This window comes from Oryx dammah, unplaced genomic scaffold, assembly GCF_014754425.2.
Source record: "Oryx dammah isolate SB20612 unplaced genomic scaffold, SCBI_Odam_1.1 HiC_scaffold_26, whole genome shotgun sequence".
Taxonomy (NCBI): Eukaryota; Metazoa; Chordata; class Mammalia; order Artiodactyla; family Bovidae; genus Oryx; species Oryx dammah.
The window spans coordinates 29,719,237-29,737,455 of record NW_024070210.1 but is presented as its reverse complement, the minus strand read 5'-3'; the positions used below and the strand labels follow the sequence as shown (position 1 = coordinate 29,737,455).

Below are 18,219 nucleotides of genomic sequence, written 5' to 3'. Positions count from 1 at the left end.
GTATTCCCACAATTAATTAAGTGGGCTGATTATGGGACTCCATCTTCAGTGAATGGTGGTCTTGTCTCATCTTTTCTGCTGGTAAGTGGTTCTCATCTTGCCTTGATTTTTCTCCCCTAGGGGGGGCATGTGGCAGTGTCTAAAGTCCCTGGTGGCTCAGACAGTAAAGAATCCGCATACAAGGCGGGAGACCAGGGTTCGATCCCTGGGTTGGGAAGATCCCCTGAAGGAGGGCATGGCGAACTACTCTAGTATTCTAGCCTGAAGAATCCCCATGGACAGAGGAGCACGGTGGGCTATAGTCCATGGGGTTGCAAAGAGTCAGACATGACTCAACAACTAAGCACAAAGACATTTCTGGTTGTCAAGGCCGAGAATTGGTGGGCAGAGTGAGGTGCTGCTGGCATCTAGTGAGGCCAGGGACACTGCTAAACCAGCTACCGTGCACACAACAGCCCCCTCTGCAAACACTTATCCAGATCCAAAGTATCAGCAGTGGCAGGATGAGAAAACCTGAGCTAGACTGTGTGTGTACTCTGCTTTTGTCCTGACCCCTTTGTATTGTCCTCCTTGATGGCAGAGTGTTTCCTGTAACAGAACTGAACTTTTGTTACTGGGCTGCAGGGAAGGATGGGTATAAGTCTTTGCAGGATTAAACATATTTTTAAATGAACCTCCTCTTAATTTTATCAAGGTAATAACAGTCACACATATGTGGATGTACATGCCGTGTGTATATGTGTGTGTGCACTTATGCAGGGGGACTTGGAACACTTTCCTGCCCATCCTTCCCCACCTCTAGTTCCGTTTCCCAGAGTTCACAGCATTTAGAGTTTTGTTTTGACTTCTTTTGGGGAGTTACCTCTTTAAGTGTAAATCACATTCTTCTACTGTTATTTATTGATTTAAGATATTATTTATTGACACCTCATTATGTAAGGTGAGGATTTAGCTTGAGTACACTAGTCCTTCTTCTAATTGTCGTTAGTTTGTATTCAATAATTCTTTTTCTGATTATTTGTAACTCTAAACAATACATTTAAAGTTTTGTTTTTGTTTCTTAGATGGTGTCATTCTACTCTGCTACGTTGCATATATATATACTTGTATATATACTGTGCTTGCTTTCCCCTGTTCTCTATTTCCCATCGTCCTTCTACTGTACCCTGATATTGTCAAGGTTGACAATATTTACTTTCTGTTTTATAATCTATCTTGTCATTAATGTTTTATGAATAAGTTGAGTCTAAAGTTGAAAAACCAGTGAATAGCATTTATAGGATATAAATGTGAATCCAGTGTGAATCCAGTTCACTGAAGAACCATGTGGTATGTTGGGACCCTAGAACTTTCTCTATGCCTGCAGGTATCTCACTTCTGTGACACAGAAAGGAGTATGTTCTTTGTACTCTCGCGTTCTATTTTCTTTTACTATGAGTGCTCTAAAATCATGCCACATTTAGTTGGTAAACTGACATTTAAGTACACATTAAGAAAGATCAGAAGTGGTGGCACAGTTGCATAGGAGATATTCAATAAATGAATGGCCTGCGTTACACTATTAGGGAGAAAAAAGACAAGAGGAAAATGAAGGAAAGCACAAGAAAGAAAAGAGTTTCAAAATAAGAGTGCATTCCAAATGGCCTGCTTTCTGAGGGTTGAACTGTATTTGAATAACTCATGTCCCTCAATCCAGTTCCAAAGATAATATTGCTGCTGCTGAAACTTGGGCTTTGTACTGTAACCAGAGTTTATTAATTGTCCTATTTCATTGAGGAAAAAATGCAAAGCAGACAGAACACTGGAGTAACTAGCTGGAAATATTCCACTGCTTCATGGGAAGCAGCTTTCCAAATGATTCCTGTGGAGGCCAAACTCTTGGTCTAGCCAAAATAGCACTAAAGTGTGCCTTGATGGTACATTAAAGGAGAAAAATTTCCCCAATTTACTTGATTCAGATTTACAGCCTTTCCGCAAGACATAGCATTGATTTCTTTAATATAAAAAACTAATTTCCTAAAATAGATTGCTAGTAACTGCTTGCAGTTATTTATTTAGAGAGGATTGTGCCAAGTATTGCTTGTTTGAATTCCTGTAAAAGGCTGAATTAATTTCATAATTTTCATAATTAATGTTATTTCTCTTCTGTAAGAATTTGCTATTAGTGTGACTGGTCATTACCATATCTTGTTTTGATAGCTCTCAAAGCATCTTTAACGTTATAATAAGGTATTAAAACGCTGATCGTATGTGTTGCTTTATAGATCATATTTGATAAAACCTTTTGTTTTTCACTTAATATTGACATTTTTCATTTTATTATAAACATAGCTTTTAATGGCTACATATTATTCTACTAGAAATACCTACCATAATTTACTTAACCAGTTTATCATCATTGAGCATTTACATAATTTTTGTTTTCAGTATGATAATGCATAATGAGTATTTTTGCATACAGTGATTTCTCTGATATTAGCCTTATTTCCTAAGATGCACGCTCCCAGGGGTCAAATATGTTTTCAAGGTTCATTGTTGAGATTACATTCTGAAGTCAGTTCCAATTTACACTTAATTGTCCAAATGATAGAACAGAATTTTAAAAGTATTTCACTATTGTTTTGGCTTATGTGTCAAAATGATCCAAAAAAACTGTTAAAAAGTAAATATGTGGAGATAAAGCATTTGGCTGACTACTGTTAAAAAGTAAATATGTGGAGATAAAGCATTTGGCTGACTATGTACATATTTTAACAATTCCTCAATATTAGGCCAGAAGCCATTATTCATACTCATGATGACTCAGACATGGAAAAATACTTCTAATTTGTGCAACATATAAGAAGATGACAGTTACAGAACTGAATGACTAGCCAGATCTGCTGACTTGAAAAATAGAATGAACATAATAGTCAGTCTCTGTTTAAAAGTCTAAACATTTTTTCACTTTGAATTTGGGGCCCTGCTGTATTTAGAGATATTTTTTAAAAAGTAGAAAATAATAGAGAATTAATTTGAGGTTGCTAAGATGTATGCCACTGTTGTCTGAAGTTGCAGTTTCAGCTGTCTTCATTAAGCTGTTAGTGTGGTTATATTTTCTGAAGTAATGTTCTAATTTAAAGATTAAGTGCTAAATGTTTAATTTAAAAATTTAGGTAATTGAAATAGCAATTCTTGGGAATTATTCCAGTATTATTTTTGCCTAAAGCAAAGTTACTTGCTTTTTAAAAATTTATTTATTTATTTATTTTTAATGGATAATTGCTTTACAGTATTGCATTGGTTTCTACCAAACATCAATGTGAATCAGCCATAGGTTTACCCATGTCCCCTCCCACTTGAACATCCCTCCCACCTCCCTCCCCATCCCACCCCTCTAGGTTGTTATCCAGCCCCCATTTGAGTTTCCTGAGTCATACAGCAAATTCCCACTGGCTGTCTATTTTACATATGGTAATAGATGTTTCCATGTTACTCTCTCCATACCTCCCATCCTCTCCTCCTTTTCTTCTCATGAAAAGTTACTTGCTTTTTATATTTACTAATATACAATTTATGGGGCTCTCCAAGTGGCGCAGTGGTAAAGAATCCACCTGCCAATGCAATAGATGCAAAGAGAAGTAGGTTCTATCCCTGAGTTGAGAAGATCCCCTGGAGTAGCAAATGGCAACCTGCTTCAGTATTCTTGCCATACTTGTTTTCTCCTATTTAAAAGTGAAACAAATCCTAGCTACATTTTTTGAAGATTATTATCTTGATAACTTACTCCCTGACAAAGAAACTAATGCAAAATAGGTAATTTTTAAAGCAAGTTTTGTGATGTATTTCCATGTATAACACTGAAAGCCTCCTTGCTTTAAGCCCTTGGAAGGAAAGTTTTTTTTTAAACAACACTTTCAACTGTAATATGAAAGAGGGATGCTGAAAATGAACACTGATGTTCCTTTAATCTCATGCTTCATAGTGACAAATCAGAGACCTTCTGAAGACTTGGTTCACATACATATAGTATGTAACAAAATTCCCTTCCCAATGTCAAATTAGAAGCTAATATTTAGAGCTTTTTCAGGTTGAATATATAAAACCAAGCCTTTGGAATGTTAAATATAAAAAATTGTGTCCCTATAAATAACATTATTACTTATGTTTAGGAACTTTGAAACAAACTTGTAAAGATTTATTTGTTGAAATAATTAATAATTTTTGTGATGACATTCACTTTAGAACATATGCATTTGGAAAAATAGAATTTGGACATTTCAAGTAGAGGAAAAAATTCCAGATTTCAGTTTTTCAACTCTTTTAAAAAAAATTTTTATGTTTAAAATATGTCTACAATCTGCCCCTCTAGGATTATTCTAGGAAATTATTCTAGGAAATCTTTCACTGTTAAAGCATGAAGGTTCCTACTTGTAATTATATATTCCAGTCTTTTGGACTCTGTGGGAGAGGGAGAGGGTGGGATGATTTGGGAGAATGGCATTGAAACATGTATACTATCATATATGAAATGAATCGCCAGTCCAGGATTGATGCATGATACGGGATGCTTGGGGCTGGTGCACTGGGATGACCGAGAGGGATGGTACGGGGAGGGATGTGGGAGGGGGGTTCAGGATTGGGAACACGTGTATACCTGTGGCAGATTCATGTTGATGAATGGCAAAACCAATACAATATTGTAAAGTAATTAGCATCCAATGAAAATAAATAAATTTATATTAAAAAAATAAAAATAAATTATCCTTGCCCACTGTTGAGCAGTATGTAAATACATTTTAAAAAATAGCTGTGTCTGGGACTTCCCCTGTGGTCCAGTGATTAGTACTCCATGCTCCCAATGCAGGGGCACAGCTTTGATCCCTGATCAGGGAGCTAAGATCTTTCATGCCACATGACCCAGCTAAAAAAAAAAAAAAACTAAATAAAAAATTTTAAAAATTAAAAATAAGTATGTCACGCAAAAAGTTCTAAATTCTTTGATCAACCCTGATAATAGATTATAATTTTAAAATGTTAAAAATTTTTGTTCTTAAGTAAAACTTATTTTTTTAAGCATTTCACTGTTTTCTTTCTAACTTTGTAGTTATAACATGTAAAGACCACATATGGTTTTCAAAATGCTTATGTTTCCATACTTGATGAACTTTGTTCACCTTCTGGCATGTTTAAAAACTGATAATTAGAAGATCGTGTCACTAAAGAGCTAAACAGTGCTAAAAGATGAAAGTATACAGGAGTTTTTTGTTATGTAGTGATAGCTTAAAGAAACCCAAGTATATCTTGAGAGGATATGTTTAAAACTTGCTTTAAGAAATTATGATCCATATCTTTGATTCAATAGGAAATGTGTGATGCTATTATCAAGTCTTAGTATCTGCTCACCTGCCTCTTTTATGGCATAAGCATTGTAAAGTTAAGGACTTCTCAAACTTTGTTGTTGTTGTTCAGCCACTAAGTTGTGTCTGACTCCCTCCCCCATGAACTAACCATAGCACAACAGGCTTCCCTGTCCTTCACTATCTCACAGAGTTTGCTCACATTCATGTGCATTGAGTTAGTGATGCTATCTAATCATCTCATCCTCTGCCACCCGCTTCTCCTCTTGCTCTCAGTCTTTCTCAGCATCAGGGTCTTTTCCAATAAGTCAGCTCTTTGCATCAGGTGGCCAAAGTATTGGAGCTTCAGCTTCAGTCCTTCCAATGAATATTCAGGGTTGATTTTCTTTGGGATTCACTGGTTTGATTTCCTTGCTGTCCAAGGGACTCTCTAGAGTCTTCTCCAGCACCGCAATTCAAAAGCATCAATTTCTGGCACTCAGCCTTCTTGATGGTCCAACTCTCACATCCATACATGACTATACTACTGGAAAAACCATGGCTTTGATTTAGGATTATATAAACGTTTTTAATGCTCTTATTTTTACCTATGGTATCACTAATTATAACATGAAACTTCCATTTAAGGACAAATTTGGTTCTTTTATGAGCCTTTTAATTTTCATCTTTTCTGTGATCACACTTCTGGAACATGTGGAATGAAAATGTAATTTCATACTCTCTATGATGAGAAAGAAAATATATTCCCTTATCACAGGATGAAGGTATTATTTCCATCTGAATATATTATATCCTAGGTAGCATGGAAAAGTGAATGTCTCTGAAAGTATGATTTAGCTTTTATACTTTATGAAGCTTTATTTACATAGACAGTTTTTAGAAACTGTTGTCAACGAAAATTTACATTTGGACAATGTAGTCTGTGAGTACTGTTTAGTGAGTAGTGGGTTGTTCTTTAGTAATTATTATTTGAATTAATGCAACCTGGGTAGTTAGACAACCTTAGGAATTGCTAAATTCTATAAGAGGACATTTTCTTTATGGATCATAAGTTTTCAACTTTCCCCCAAGTCAATACTTCAGCTTTAAATTTAATGTGATTGTCAAATAGCTGGGCTTCCCTAGTGGCTCAGACGGTAAAGAACCCACCTGCAATGCAGGAGACCTGGGTTCGATCCCTGGGTTGGGAAGATCCCCTGGAGGAGGGCATGGCAACCCACTGTAGTATTCTTCCCTGGAGAATCCCCATAGTGGGCTAGTCCATGGGGTCACAAAGAGTCGAACATGACTGAGTGACTAAGCACAGCACATAGCACATCGAATAGCTGTAGATAGTAGTGGAATAGCTTTCTTCCATGTAAGACTTGGCACACAGATGGTATTGTATAAAAATAACAATTATAATTTCTCTCAACAGCTGTGACATCTTATGAAGATCTTGGACTCTTTGCATTTGGATTACCTGGAAAGGTAATTTTTTTTCCCTTGCTGTATTCAAAATCCTGAAAGGCAGTTTTCACCTTCCATTTCCAGTTAGAAAAGACAAGTATATATGGGAGGAAGAAATTAAGGGAATAAAAGGAGACAAAAGTAAAGAAAAGGAATGATGGGAGCAGGAAGAGAAAGAAGAAATCTCTATGACCTTCCTAAAAATACATTGATAAATATAATTCAATGCTTAAATTTTTTAGTGTTTTTTACTCTAATGAAGGAGAGCAGTGACTTATAATTTTAAATCAATAACAGTGGCCTGTTTTAACATTTTGTAATTAATGTTGATTAGATTATGTTTGAATTCTCATGAAGACTGGACAAGGCAGATGCATAGAATTAACCTTATAGCATGTTTATAAAATTGATAATTAGAAGATCATGTCATTTAAGAGCTGAATAGTGCTAAAAGATGATCCTTCATTTAGAAGTGAGGAATTAAGGCCCAGAGAAGGGAAAGGGCCTATTTGTCTACAATTACTCAAGCCAGTATGGAAGCATAGGACTCCAGACTCAAAATCTATTATTTTTCCTCCCCAGAATGAGAGAAATAACAACAGTATTTATGGGGCATTCATTTGCGGTGGGCATGCTAATCTAGTTTAGTTAAACTAATTACCTCTCTTCCACAGATAATCTGGAGTTAAATATTATTGTTAGTGTTTTAATAATTATTTTTTATTTCTGAAGAGCTATCATACTTCTAAAACCCATTTGTATGTTGATTCCAAACAGAGCTTTTTCTTTTCATTTTGTAAATCTGTTGTTTGTATTTTTTGTTTGTTTTTAATCTAAAAGGATGCTATTTTGTTGGTGGCTGAACTAACCTTTAAGAATTAAGTCTGAGAGGAAAAAGATACAGCTATGTAATGAGGGGCAGGAGATGTGTATTTGCATTCAAATTAACTTTGCATTTAAAGTACAAAAGAGAATATTTAAATCATGTGATATAATCTCATGGTTTGGATCCTTATAGCCTGAAATTTGAACTAAATGGAGACTACGTTACTTTTGAGGGTAAAGGTTTTCGTTAATCATCCTTGGTAATAATTTTTCTTGAAGATCAGGATGTTTGTTATAATTAAGATCAATATCCTGCATCCAGTTTAATCAAGGGAGAAGAAGAAAATGTTATTTATATAAGAAAACTCTGTAATTAATTTAATATAACCTATGAACATGACTGAGCATCATCACTGTTATTTCACATTAGTATTTCCTTCATTCCTTGGATAGCAGCAGAGTCTACAAGCAGAACATGGATTATTGAGAGTCCCCTTTTCCTATACTCTAGAGTTGCTGCATTATCATTTTGGTATATGCACACAGTTTTTAGTAGGCAGATACACAGACAGAGAATACTGTAAATGAAGAGTTATTTGTTTGTTTAATATTTTCTCTCAACTTCCAGAGTTGGTTTGAAACTTTCCTATTTCCTTCTTCCCAGATGTTATATGAATATAGATATGACATATGATAGGGTCACATTATTCTGAAATTAAACATTTTTGAAGTGATTTGAACTTTTTAAGAAAAATGTTTTAATTGTCTATAAATGGTTTATGTACTTGCCAAACATTTATTGAGCAAATACCATGTGGCCATGCACTATACTAGATCCTCGAAAGATGGATAGATGGGTAGATATATTGACTTTCTACATCAAAAATGCTTCAACTGAGCCAGAAAATGGGGAAATACTCAATACATTGATATTATTGCTTTTTGCAGTATATTCATAGAAAAATCCAAATTTCATGTGTGATTGACAACAGATATCAATTGCATATGAAAGACAGTGTACAGAAATTTCAGAAAAGTCTTTTCACAAATAACTGTGACATTTTGGAACTAATTTTTAAATGGGTTGACATGTAAAGGTTTTTCTGGGAAATATTAGAATGACAGTTATCATATCTTCAAAGACATCTTGCCAGATGTTTCTATCATTAGCCGTGCTTTCCAAGACCTCTATGTCTTGATAACTTAGTTTGTTCCCAGGATAGGCAAATGGAATTCCTAGGAGAAGAAGGGTGATCTCTTCCCAATCCATGCACGACCAAACGATCTTAGATAGCTCGTCAGCTGCAGACATACACTGGAGGTACAGATTCACCAAGATTTAAGTGATTGAAAGGCCCAAGTGGAAGCAGAATGTTTAATCATTTCTTCTGAGTACATCTGGTGACCAAGAATGGATAAAGTGCCATCTTGTATTTCTCAGGAATCTCATCAAAGATCACAAGTTAGCAATCCTCAGGAGTATTTTGTTTGGCTCAAATCTTTTTTTTATTTTTAGGTGATTGCCAACTAAGAGTTATGGCATTTTGAAAGAATTCAGTTTCTGACTTTCCTTGAAAAATCAGAAGATCTAGCTACATTGAATTCACATTCTCACATGTCAGCAACTGGCCAGAGCTGCCCCATTTTGAAAGAGGAGAAATTCTCCAATGTATTACAGTCTTCACTACCTCCTATTGTCTTATACTCAGCCCACTGCATGTTACTGAGTTTGAAATGCTTCGGTTTTCAGATATGTGGGCTCTAGAGTTTTCTGCTCTAGAATTAATTTATCCCTGCAACAAGGCTCCCATGTTCAAGGCTTGGTGTTTGCCAAGCTAATACACTCTGAAGATTATGTTTCCTTTTATACAGTACAGCATTGGCACAACACACCTCAAGCTGTCTCAGTATGCCTAGCAAAGTGATGTGTTATAACCAGTAAAAAAAAAAAAAAGACCAAATAAAAAAAAAATAAGACCAAATAGATTCAATTTCAATTCTTTGGTACTTTGATAACCGTTGATTCTCTAGCTTTTTAACACTTTTAACTGTTTTAAAAATGGCTGCCAAGGAAACCTACAAAAGTGTGCTTTATAGTAACCATGGAACTATTAAAGAAAGGCTTTTTATGTGATGATTATTAGTTTTATATATTTCAAATGACTGGCAGAGTGTGTTCTCTTCAGTTTCTCTTCACTCAATTTCTGCATCTGTTTTCAAGTCATAGTTACTGAATTTTAATAAAATACCAATCCTTTTATATTATTTCCCCTTTCATCTTCTGAATACATTTGTTCTTTTATAGGCGATGGTGGCGAGCACCATAATAATTCAGAACATTGGAGGTAAGCAATTGAAAGTGCACAGCTTATGCCTAGATGTGGTAGAAATGATTTCCTCCTTTGGTTTCTTGCTTGCTACAGGTCCAGCTGGGAACCTAAACCTCTGTAGACATAGGTATCTCAGAAGCCCTGTGTGTTGACCTATTAGTCTTTCTTTTTTTAAAAGATCCTTTTAAGCAGCCCTTGTAGAACAACAGCTTCTAAATTCAGCTAAACCCTTGCTTTCAGTCTTGTTATTAGGTCTGTAACATACCTCAGAAGCACTGGTTTTCTGTAGTTGTGGTAGTGGTGAAGTACAGCTTGGAAAAACTCTCCAGGTGATTCTGGAGTAGTTCCCCTCTATTTTTGTCCTGATTACCTGCTGTGATGTATACTGCTTTAGAAGGAGGGATGTTCCATGGCTGTGAACAGTCATGTGTAGAAAGGCAATCTCCTTTTGTAAGCATGAAATCGAAAGTGATCATGTGGTGTACAAAATAAACAAGCTTGAGACAAATAAAAAGTATTCTCACATTTTTCAGAATTCCCTATTTTCGCGTTATAAAAAAATGATCTGGTATCAAGAACTACAGAAACAAAAAGTACTGTTAAGTTAATTATTGATCATTATTGACTAAATGTATTAAACATTTAAATCCAAAATCCTATGGGAATCATGTTTTTATATGTTGTAAAGAAGTTACATCATACTGAACAATGTCTTAATTTTCTTTTACCATTTACTTGAGTGCTAAATAAATGTTTTTAGTGTAAAGTTAAATACACAGAGTTAATATGCACCTTGAATCTTTCACAAGATTGTATGGTCAGAGGAAATTTTAATCTTATTTGTTTATCTTATTATTATTTCAGTTTACGTTGAGTTCAGCAAAATTCCATATTTAATTAAGTTCAACAAAATTCCATCTTTAATGAGTTTCTTGGTCAAGGAAAAAATTAGCATTCCAACAATAAATTGTATTTGCCATTGTTTTGGAAATCCTGAACATTCATGTTTTAATTCTTTGAAATTTCAGGGTAATGTACATATATATATTTATATACACACACGTAATAATTGAAGGAAAAGAATGCTTTCTTGGATGTCATACCAAATAATTTCCTTTTTAACACACCTACTTCACTGTTCACATTAGAAGTCAGTAACCTGTCTTTTCCCTAATGAATCTAGAAAATGCCATGACTTTAAGATCTACTTTGGAATATTTTGTTTTAGCTAGTATGCTTACATGTGTACTGGTAATGTCCCTAATGTGAAAACAATCCCTCATTTTCCTCTCTCTATGATTGTTGTTGTTTAGTCACTAAATTGTGTCCAACTCTTTTGTGACCCCATGGATTGTGGCCCGCCAGGCTCCTCTGTCCATGGGATTTCCCAGAAAAGAGTACTGAGTGAGTTGCCATTTCCTTCTCCAGGGGATCTTCCTGACCCAGAGATCAAACCCCTGTCTCTTGCATGGGCAGGTGGATTTTTTACCACTGAACCATCAGGGAAGCCCCTCTGTATGATTACTAAGAACCATCGATCACAGTTTGTATTTTATGGAGAACTTTCAGCTCAGGAATTCCGATCTGAATTTATGGCTTTGGCAAATGCCTGCTGCTGTGTTCTTGGTATCCTTCACCCGGGTCGCTTCCTTGTCCTCTAAGCTGGTGTGCAACTGTTATTGTTCCTGACTCTTAAGCACTTGCTGTTATTAGATCGAAGTGACCTCTGTATATGCTTTCTTCCCTCACTGTTATTATCAGCTCCTCCAAGTCAAGTATTACTCTCATTTTTTTGTACTTCTGGAACCTAGCACAATATTTGGGACTTGATAAACCTTTTATTCAACTAAATGTTAGCTGAATATAATTTGTATGTGCTGTTTTCAAGTACTTTGTAATATTCTAACCGTATTTATCAAGAAGAAGACCAAAGGGGACTTCTAGACTGATCACTAGCTTTAAATATTTGAAAAGCTAAACATGAAACATGGAAAGATATTAGAGTAATTTAGTGTTGTTCTGAAGGGCAGAACTGGTTCTCATGGGTAGAAATCTACAGTGAAGCTGGTTTCGTTTCATTTGAAATACTAAGGTTTGTGATAATGGAGATGTCCTACACTCCTTTGAAAAAGCTCTGGTATTCCTGAAAAAATAGCTTCAGTTCAGTTCAGTTGCTCAGTCATGTCCGACTCTGTGACCCCATGATGCCCCCCTGTCCATCACCAACTCCCTGAGTTCACTCAGACTCACATCCATCGAGTCGGTGATGCCATCCAGCCATCTCATCCTCTTGTCATCCCCTTCTCCTCCTGCCCCCAATCCCTCCCAGCATCAGAGTCTTTTCCAATGAGTCAACTCTTCGCATGAGGTGGCCAAAGTATTGGAGTTTCAGCTTTAGCATCATTCCTTCCAAAGAACACCCAGGACTGATCTCCTTTAGAATGGACTGGTTGGATCTCCTTGCAGTCCAAGAGACTCTCAAGAGTCTTCTCCAACACCACAGTTCAAAAGCATCAATTCTTCGGCACTCAGCTTTCTCCACAGTCCAACTCTCACATCCATACATGACTGCTGGAAAAACCGTAGCCTTGACTAGACGGACCATTGTTGGCAAAGTAATGTCTCTGCTTTGAAATATACTATCTAGGTTGGTCATAACTTTCCTTCCAAGGAGCAAGTGGCTTTTAATTTCATGGCTGCAATCACCATCTGCAGTGATTTTGGAGCCCAAGAAAATAAAGTCCCTCACTGTTTCCATTGTTTCCCCATCTATTTGCTGTGAAGTGATGGGACCAGATGCCATGATTTTAGTTTTCTGAATGTTGAGTTTTAAGCCAACTTTTTCACTCTCCTCTTTCACTTTCATCAAGATGCTCTTTAGTTCTTCTTAGCTTTCTGCCGTAAGGGGGGTGTCATCTGCATATCTGAGGTTATTGATATTTCTCCCGGCAATCTTGATTCCAGCTTGTGCTTCTTCCAGCCCAGCATGTCTCATGGTGTACTCTGCATAGAAGTTAAATAAGCAGGGTGACAATATACAGCCTTGATGTACTCCTTTTCCAATTTGGAACCAGTCTGTTGTTCCATGTCCAGTTCTAACTGTTGCTTCTCAGGAGGCAGGTCAGGTGGTCTGGTATTCCCATCTCTTTAAGACTTTTCCACATTTTATTGTGATCCACACAGTCAAAGGCTTTGGTGTAGTCAATAAAGCAGAAGTAGATATTTTTCTGTAACTCTTGCTTTTTCAATGATCCAATGGATGTTGGCAATTTGATCTCTGGTTCCTCTGCCTTTTCTAAATCTAGCTTGAACATCTGGAAGTTCATGGTTCACTTACTATTGAAAGCTGGCTTGGAAGATTTTGAGCATTACTTAGCTAGCATGTGATATGAGTGCAATTGTGTGGTAGTTTGAACATTCTTTGGCATTGCCTTTCTTTGGGATTGGATTGGGATTGGGATTGGATTCTGGCATTTGGTGGCAGATAAATCATCAATTCTTTCAGCTCTAAGTTTGTTGATTTGCTTGCTTTGTTTTAGAAACTTTTTTTAAAAGTCACTTAAAAGCAGTCACAGAAATTTTTAATGTTCCTCCAATTCGGAAAAGCTGGTAATGCTTATTTGTTTTTAGAATAACATCCTTGTGATTTTCTTCACATTGTCTAAAATTTTATTTATTGAGAGCCCACTAAGTAATAACTGAAACATATTTTCAAAACTATTTTTCTTTTGTCTTAGCATGCATAAACTATTCCTTTATTAGAATAGAAGTGGAAGCTTGCTGTTGGAACAGAACACTGGGTTGGAAGTCAGGTGCCTATTTATTACAGGAAAGTTCCATGGAAGGGTTATACTTGGTTCAAAAGATGATTTGCTCTTTTCTTAGGTATCTTTAACAAGTCAGCCACTATTGCTCTAAAAACTTTCATGGATGCTGTTCCTTTTCAGAAAGGGGAGTCTCAGTTCTTAGAACTACCCTTTAGGGTAGCTTCTGAGCCTCTGAGGTTGAAGTCTAGGAACTCCAACCTTAAGTAGTTTCTTGATTAACCTAAGTTGGGTCTGTGGAAGCCCTTAACAGTACTAAGCCATGTATGCTTGAGAAGAAACGGCATATTTATTTGGGAGGCTCTTTAACGTTGTACAGATAACTTATTTGATGTTATTTCTTCCAAATGGATTTTGACTTTTTATTAATTGGAGATACATTAGATATTTGTAAGATGATATGAAGTGTATAGAATCAGGTTAAATGTTTGCATCTCTTGCATGCCTACCTGCATATATAATGTAGTTCAGATAGCATTTTTGGAAAGATGGGATATTCATTATTAGTATAAGTGGTCAGAGTTTTTCAGTGATTGTTTAGAAATGAGAAATAATATAATAAATTATCTTTAGGTCAGGCCTATACTTGACACTTTATACTTAACAGCAACACTTCAGGGTGGATGATATTATCCTCATTTTACAGAGGATGAGATCAGTGCTCAGAGGGGATAAGTGACTTGCTTACTTTTACCCCTTAATAAAGCCAGGACTGAAATCTCACTTTGTCTACTTCTAAAGGCTTTGTTTTTTCTGCTCTGATTTAGTAAATGTTGAAAAGCTATGAAAAGATTAAATGTTGAGGATTTTAAAAGCTCCTTGGGGACAGGAACTATGTGTTTTCATTTGTTTTCCTAACTTGACCTAGTTTCTGGTAGAGGAACTCAATATAATTTTGTTGAATGAATGAGACAATTAAAAAATTCTATTTAAAAACCTAAGATTTTGCCTTAAAGAGACAATTTTATATACCATATAAATGATAGAAACTGAATGTCCATAGTGTTTAGAATTATATGAAAAATAAAAGGTTGAAAATATTGAGGAAATTAGATCTTACTTATGTAAAATAGAAAATAAAGTATTTTAAAATCTTCTACTTTTGCGTTAGGTAATCATATCTCAGATTAATGCTTCCTGGCTCTTTTATTCTTTGTAACACTTAAACATTTCTCAGTTTTCTTGAGATTCTATGTTCCTGATGAATCTATGAGAAAAGGAAACAGGGCCTTTAGAAGCAAGATGATCATGGATCAAGCAAAATTTTCCTTAATCAATATTTGTTTCATAAATCTTTCAGTAAGACTCAGTTTATCCCCTACATCTTTGTATTCCATGTCTATAAGTAACTTGTTCATTCATTTAGGTTTTTAAGTACCTAGCACTTGGTATTTAGTAAGTCTTATTTGTGTGTAAGTCTTACGTGCTGAAAGAAGCACAAGCTGGAATCAAGATTTCTGGGAGAAATATCAATAACCTCAGATATGCAGATGACTGCATATGTTATAGCAGAAAGTGAAGAGGAACTAAAAAGCCTCTTGATGAAAGTGAAAGAGGAGAGTAAAAAAAGTTGGCGTAAAGCTCAACATTCAGAAAACTAAGATCATGGCATATAGCAGAAAGTGAAGAGGAACTAAAAAGCCTCCTGATGAAAGTGAAAGAGGAGAGTGAAAAAGTTGGCGTAAAGCTCAACATTCAGAAAACTAAGACCATGGCATCTGGTCCCATCACTTCATGGCAAATAGATGGGGAAACAATGGAAACAGTGGTGGATTTTATTTTTTTTTAGGTTCCAAAATCACTGTAGATGGTGATTGCAGCCATGAAATTAAAAGATGCTTACTCCTTGGAAGGAAAGTTATGGCCAACCTAGATAGCATATTCAAAAACAGAGACATTACTTTGCCAGCAAAGGTCCGTCTAGTCAAGGCTATGGTTTTTCCAGTAGTCATGTATGGATGTGAGAGTTGGACTGTGGAGAAAGCTGAGTGCCGAAGAATTGATGCTTTTGAACTGTGGTGTTGGAGAAGACTCTTGAGAGTCCCTTGGACTGCAAGGAGATCCAACCAGTCCATTCTAAAGGAGATCAGTCCTGGGGGTTCTTTGGAAGGAATGATGCTAAAGCTGAAACTCCGATACTCTGGCCACCTCATGTGAAGAGTTGACTCATTGGAAAAGACTCTGATGCTGGGAGGGATTGGGGGCAGGAGGAGAAGGGGACGACAAGAGGATGAGATGGCTGGATGGCATCACTGACTCGATGGACATGAGTTTGAGTGAACTCCGGGAGTTGGTGATGGACAGGGAGGCCTGGCGTGCTGCAATTCATGGGGTCGCAGAGTCGGACACGACTGGGCTACTGAACTGAACTGAACTGAAGTCTTATTTATTATAGGAAGAAAGTAAGGAATAAGAGAAGGGGGAAGAGAAGGAAAAGTCAGCAACCTGGCTTGGAACTCCTTTAAAAGGAAGATCAACTGGGAAGAGAAGACCACACAGAATGCATAAGTGAGCATATGGTTTCTCTAGGGAAGAATCTACTGTCAGAACTTCACAGAAAATCTTTTTTTCCCCAATATCAATCACACACCAAGTATTAGTCACAGAGAACTAGTGTGGTCTAACAAATAGAGTGGAAAAGTCTACTGTCTTTGAAAAATCTCTGAACTTTATGACAGAAAAAAAAATGACTCATTAAATTTAGTACTCTTATTCTTAGGACTATGGAAACTGTTACCTTTAGAAAATGGAGAGCCACATGCTTCATAGAAGCAATTCCTGATAGATTCCCAACACTGATGAATTGGGGTCCCAAAACAGACCAGAGCCAGCTGCCTAGTGCCTCAGGCACCAGAGGGACATTTGCCGAGATTGTTGCTTAGACACAAAGTCAGAAAAGAAGCATCTGGAAGTTTTAATATTTAATGCTGTTACAGGGAAGAGAACTCTGGCTGAGGGCTTGAATTTAGTGGACTATAAGCAAAAGGATTAAGAACTGTAATAGCAAATAAGTACAGGTTTCCATATAGTTCCTCTAATTTTGCTGGATTATGAGAGTCTTTTCCTAAATACCAAGGTAAGTAGTTAGTTCCATATGTGCTTGCATTTGCGTTAGGTTTGCGATAGACCACTCAGTTAGCTAAAATATCCTAGAAATCAAGCAGGAAACTCAAATCATCTTTACTTAAGCTGAGAGAAAGTCCTATTAACTCTGATGAGTACATGGTAAAAGTGAAGGTAATTGGTGTTTCTGATCTCATCTCTTGCCCAACTCAAAATGCAAGGAGAGTGGCTCCTAGGAGTATGTTAAATTCTTATTTTGCTCTTCTGAAATCTGAAGGTCCACTGTTGATGGCATATTCTTTCCTTAGTTCTTTAAAAGAGAATAAAGATTGAATCACTGCTGCGTATTGTGAAAAGAGAACCCTAAATATTAGATTTACTGAAACCTCCTGAAATTGCCATAATGACGCAGATTTTCCAGACTGACAGAGAACCCACAGATCTGCTCTGGCAGCCTGGATTCACATCTCAGTTTGGAAATCTAAACTTTAAGAGAAACTCAGAGCCCTTTTATGTGGTCAAGTGGCACAGTTTCTAAGTCTCATAAACAGAAAGGATAAATAAGATCATTCTTAGTTGAGAATTATAAAAATGCCAAATTCTCAGTATTTTTCAAATTGTGATGTAATATTAAATTAGAAACTTTTTGGCTTTATTCCTGAAAAAAAAGTTGTTGCTATTTTGTCTTGGTAAGACATGGAAGCCTTAGAAGTACTAGTTTCTACTATCACCTGGGAAATAGGGGTTGGGCATGCTGTTACAATGCCATCTGCTGGTCAGCTCATCTGTAGTCTTTTTTGAGGCCTGAATAGTATTGTCCGGAAATTCTGGAAAGCTCTGTCTTAGAGTAGGAGAAATAGAGGAAATTTGGAGGGGGAATCTTTCTCAAAATTCTTTCTTTTGACAAAATTTACTGGTTACATGTCACTTTAAAAATGTTTTTGAAAATAATGTATTTCTTAATAAAAAGTTTTATTGAAGTTTAATTATAGGGTTTTCAGGACAGAAATATTCTGGTTAGTTTTTATTCAAGTTTAAGATCTTGATAGATGATAAAACAAATATGTATATTTTCCTAGGGTTATGGAAGGGAAAAGTTCCTCCATATATTTTGATTTCCATTTGTACATGAAGCAGGGAAATGACCTTGTTTTCAATTTTTTTAAAAAATCTTTTTTTAAAAAGAGAGATTCTGTTGTGCCCTGTGTTGAGCGGGAATAGCCTTTCAGTGGCATTTGGACATTTAGTAGGAACGCCAGGTTAATAAGACACATTGAATAGAATAAACCAGTTGCTATCCATGACCGAAAACATGTTTGAAGTAAAATTGAATCTCTTTTAAAAGGAAAGGCAAACTTGTTATTTCCTCCCCCAGTTCATCTGTGTAGA

General features: G+C 36.1%; 1 protein-coding gene across 2 annotated transcripts in view; it reads left to right on the top strand.

The window, feature by feature from the left end:
• The window catches only part of SLC38A6 (solute carrier family 38 member 6), a 68,833-nt gene that overhangs the window by 14,012 nt on the left and 36,602 nt on the right, over window positions 1-18,219 (top strand). For both annotated transcript variants that reach the window (XR_005718672.1, XM_040226318.1), the window contains 2 exons: window positions 6,757-6,809; window positions 9,919-9,958. Coding sequence is in view for 1 of the 2 variants with exons in the window: in XM_040226318.1 (XP_040082252.1) it covers window positions 6,757-6,809; window positions 9,919-9,958 (93 nt within the window). In the remaining variant the exon portion in view is untranslated. The remainder of the gene's footprint in view (window positions 1-6,756; window positions 6,810-9,918; window positions 9,959-18,219) is intronic.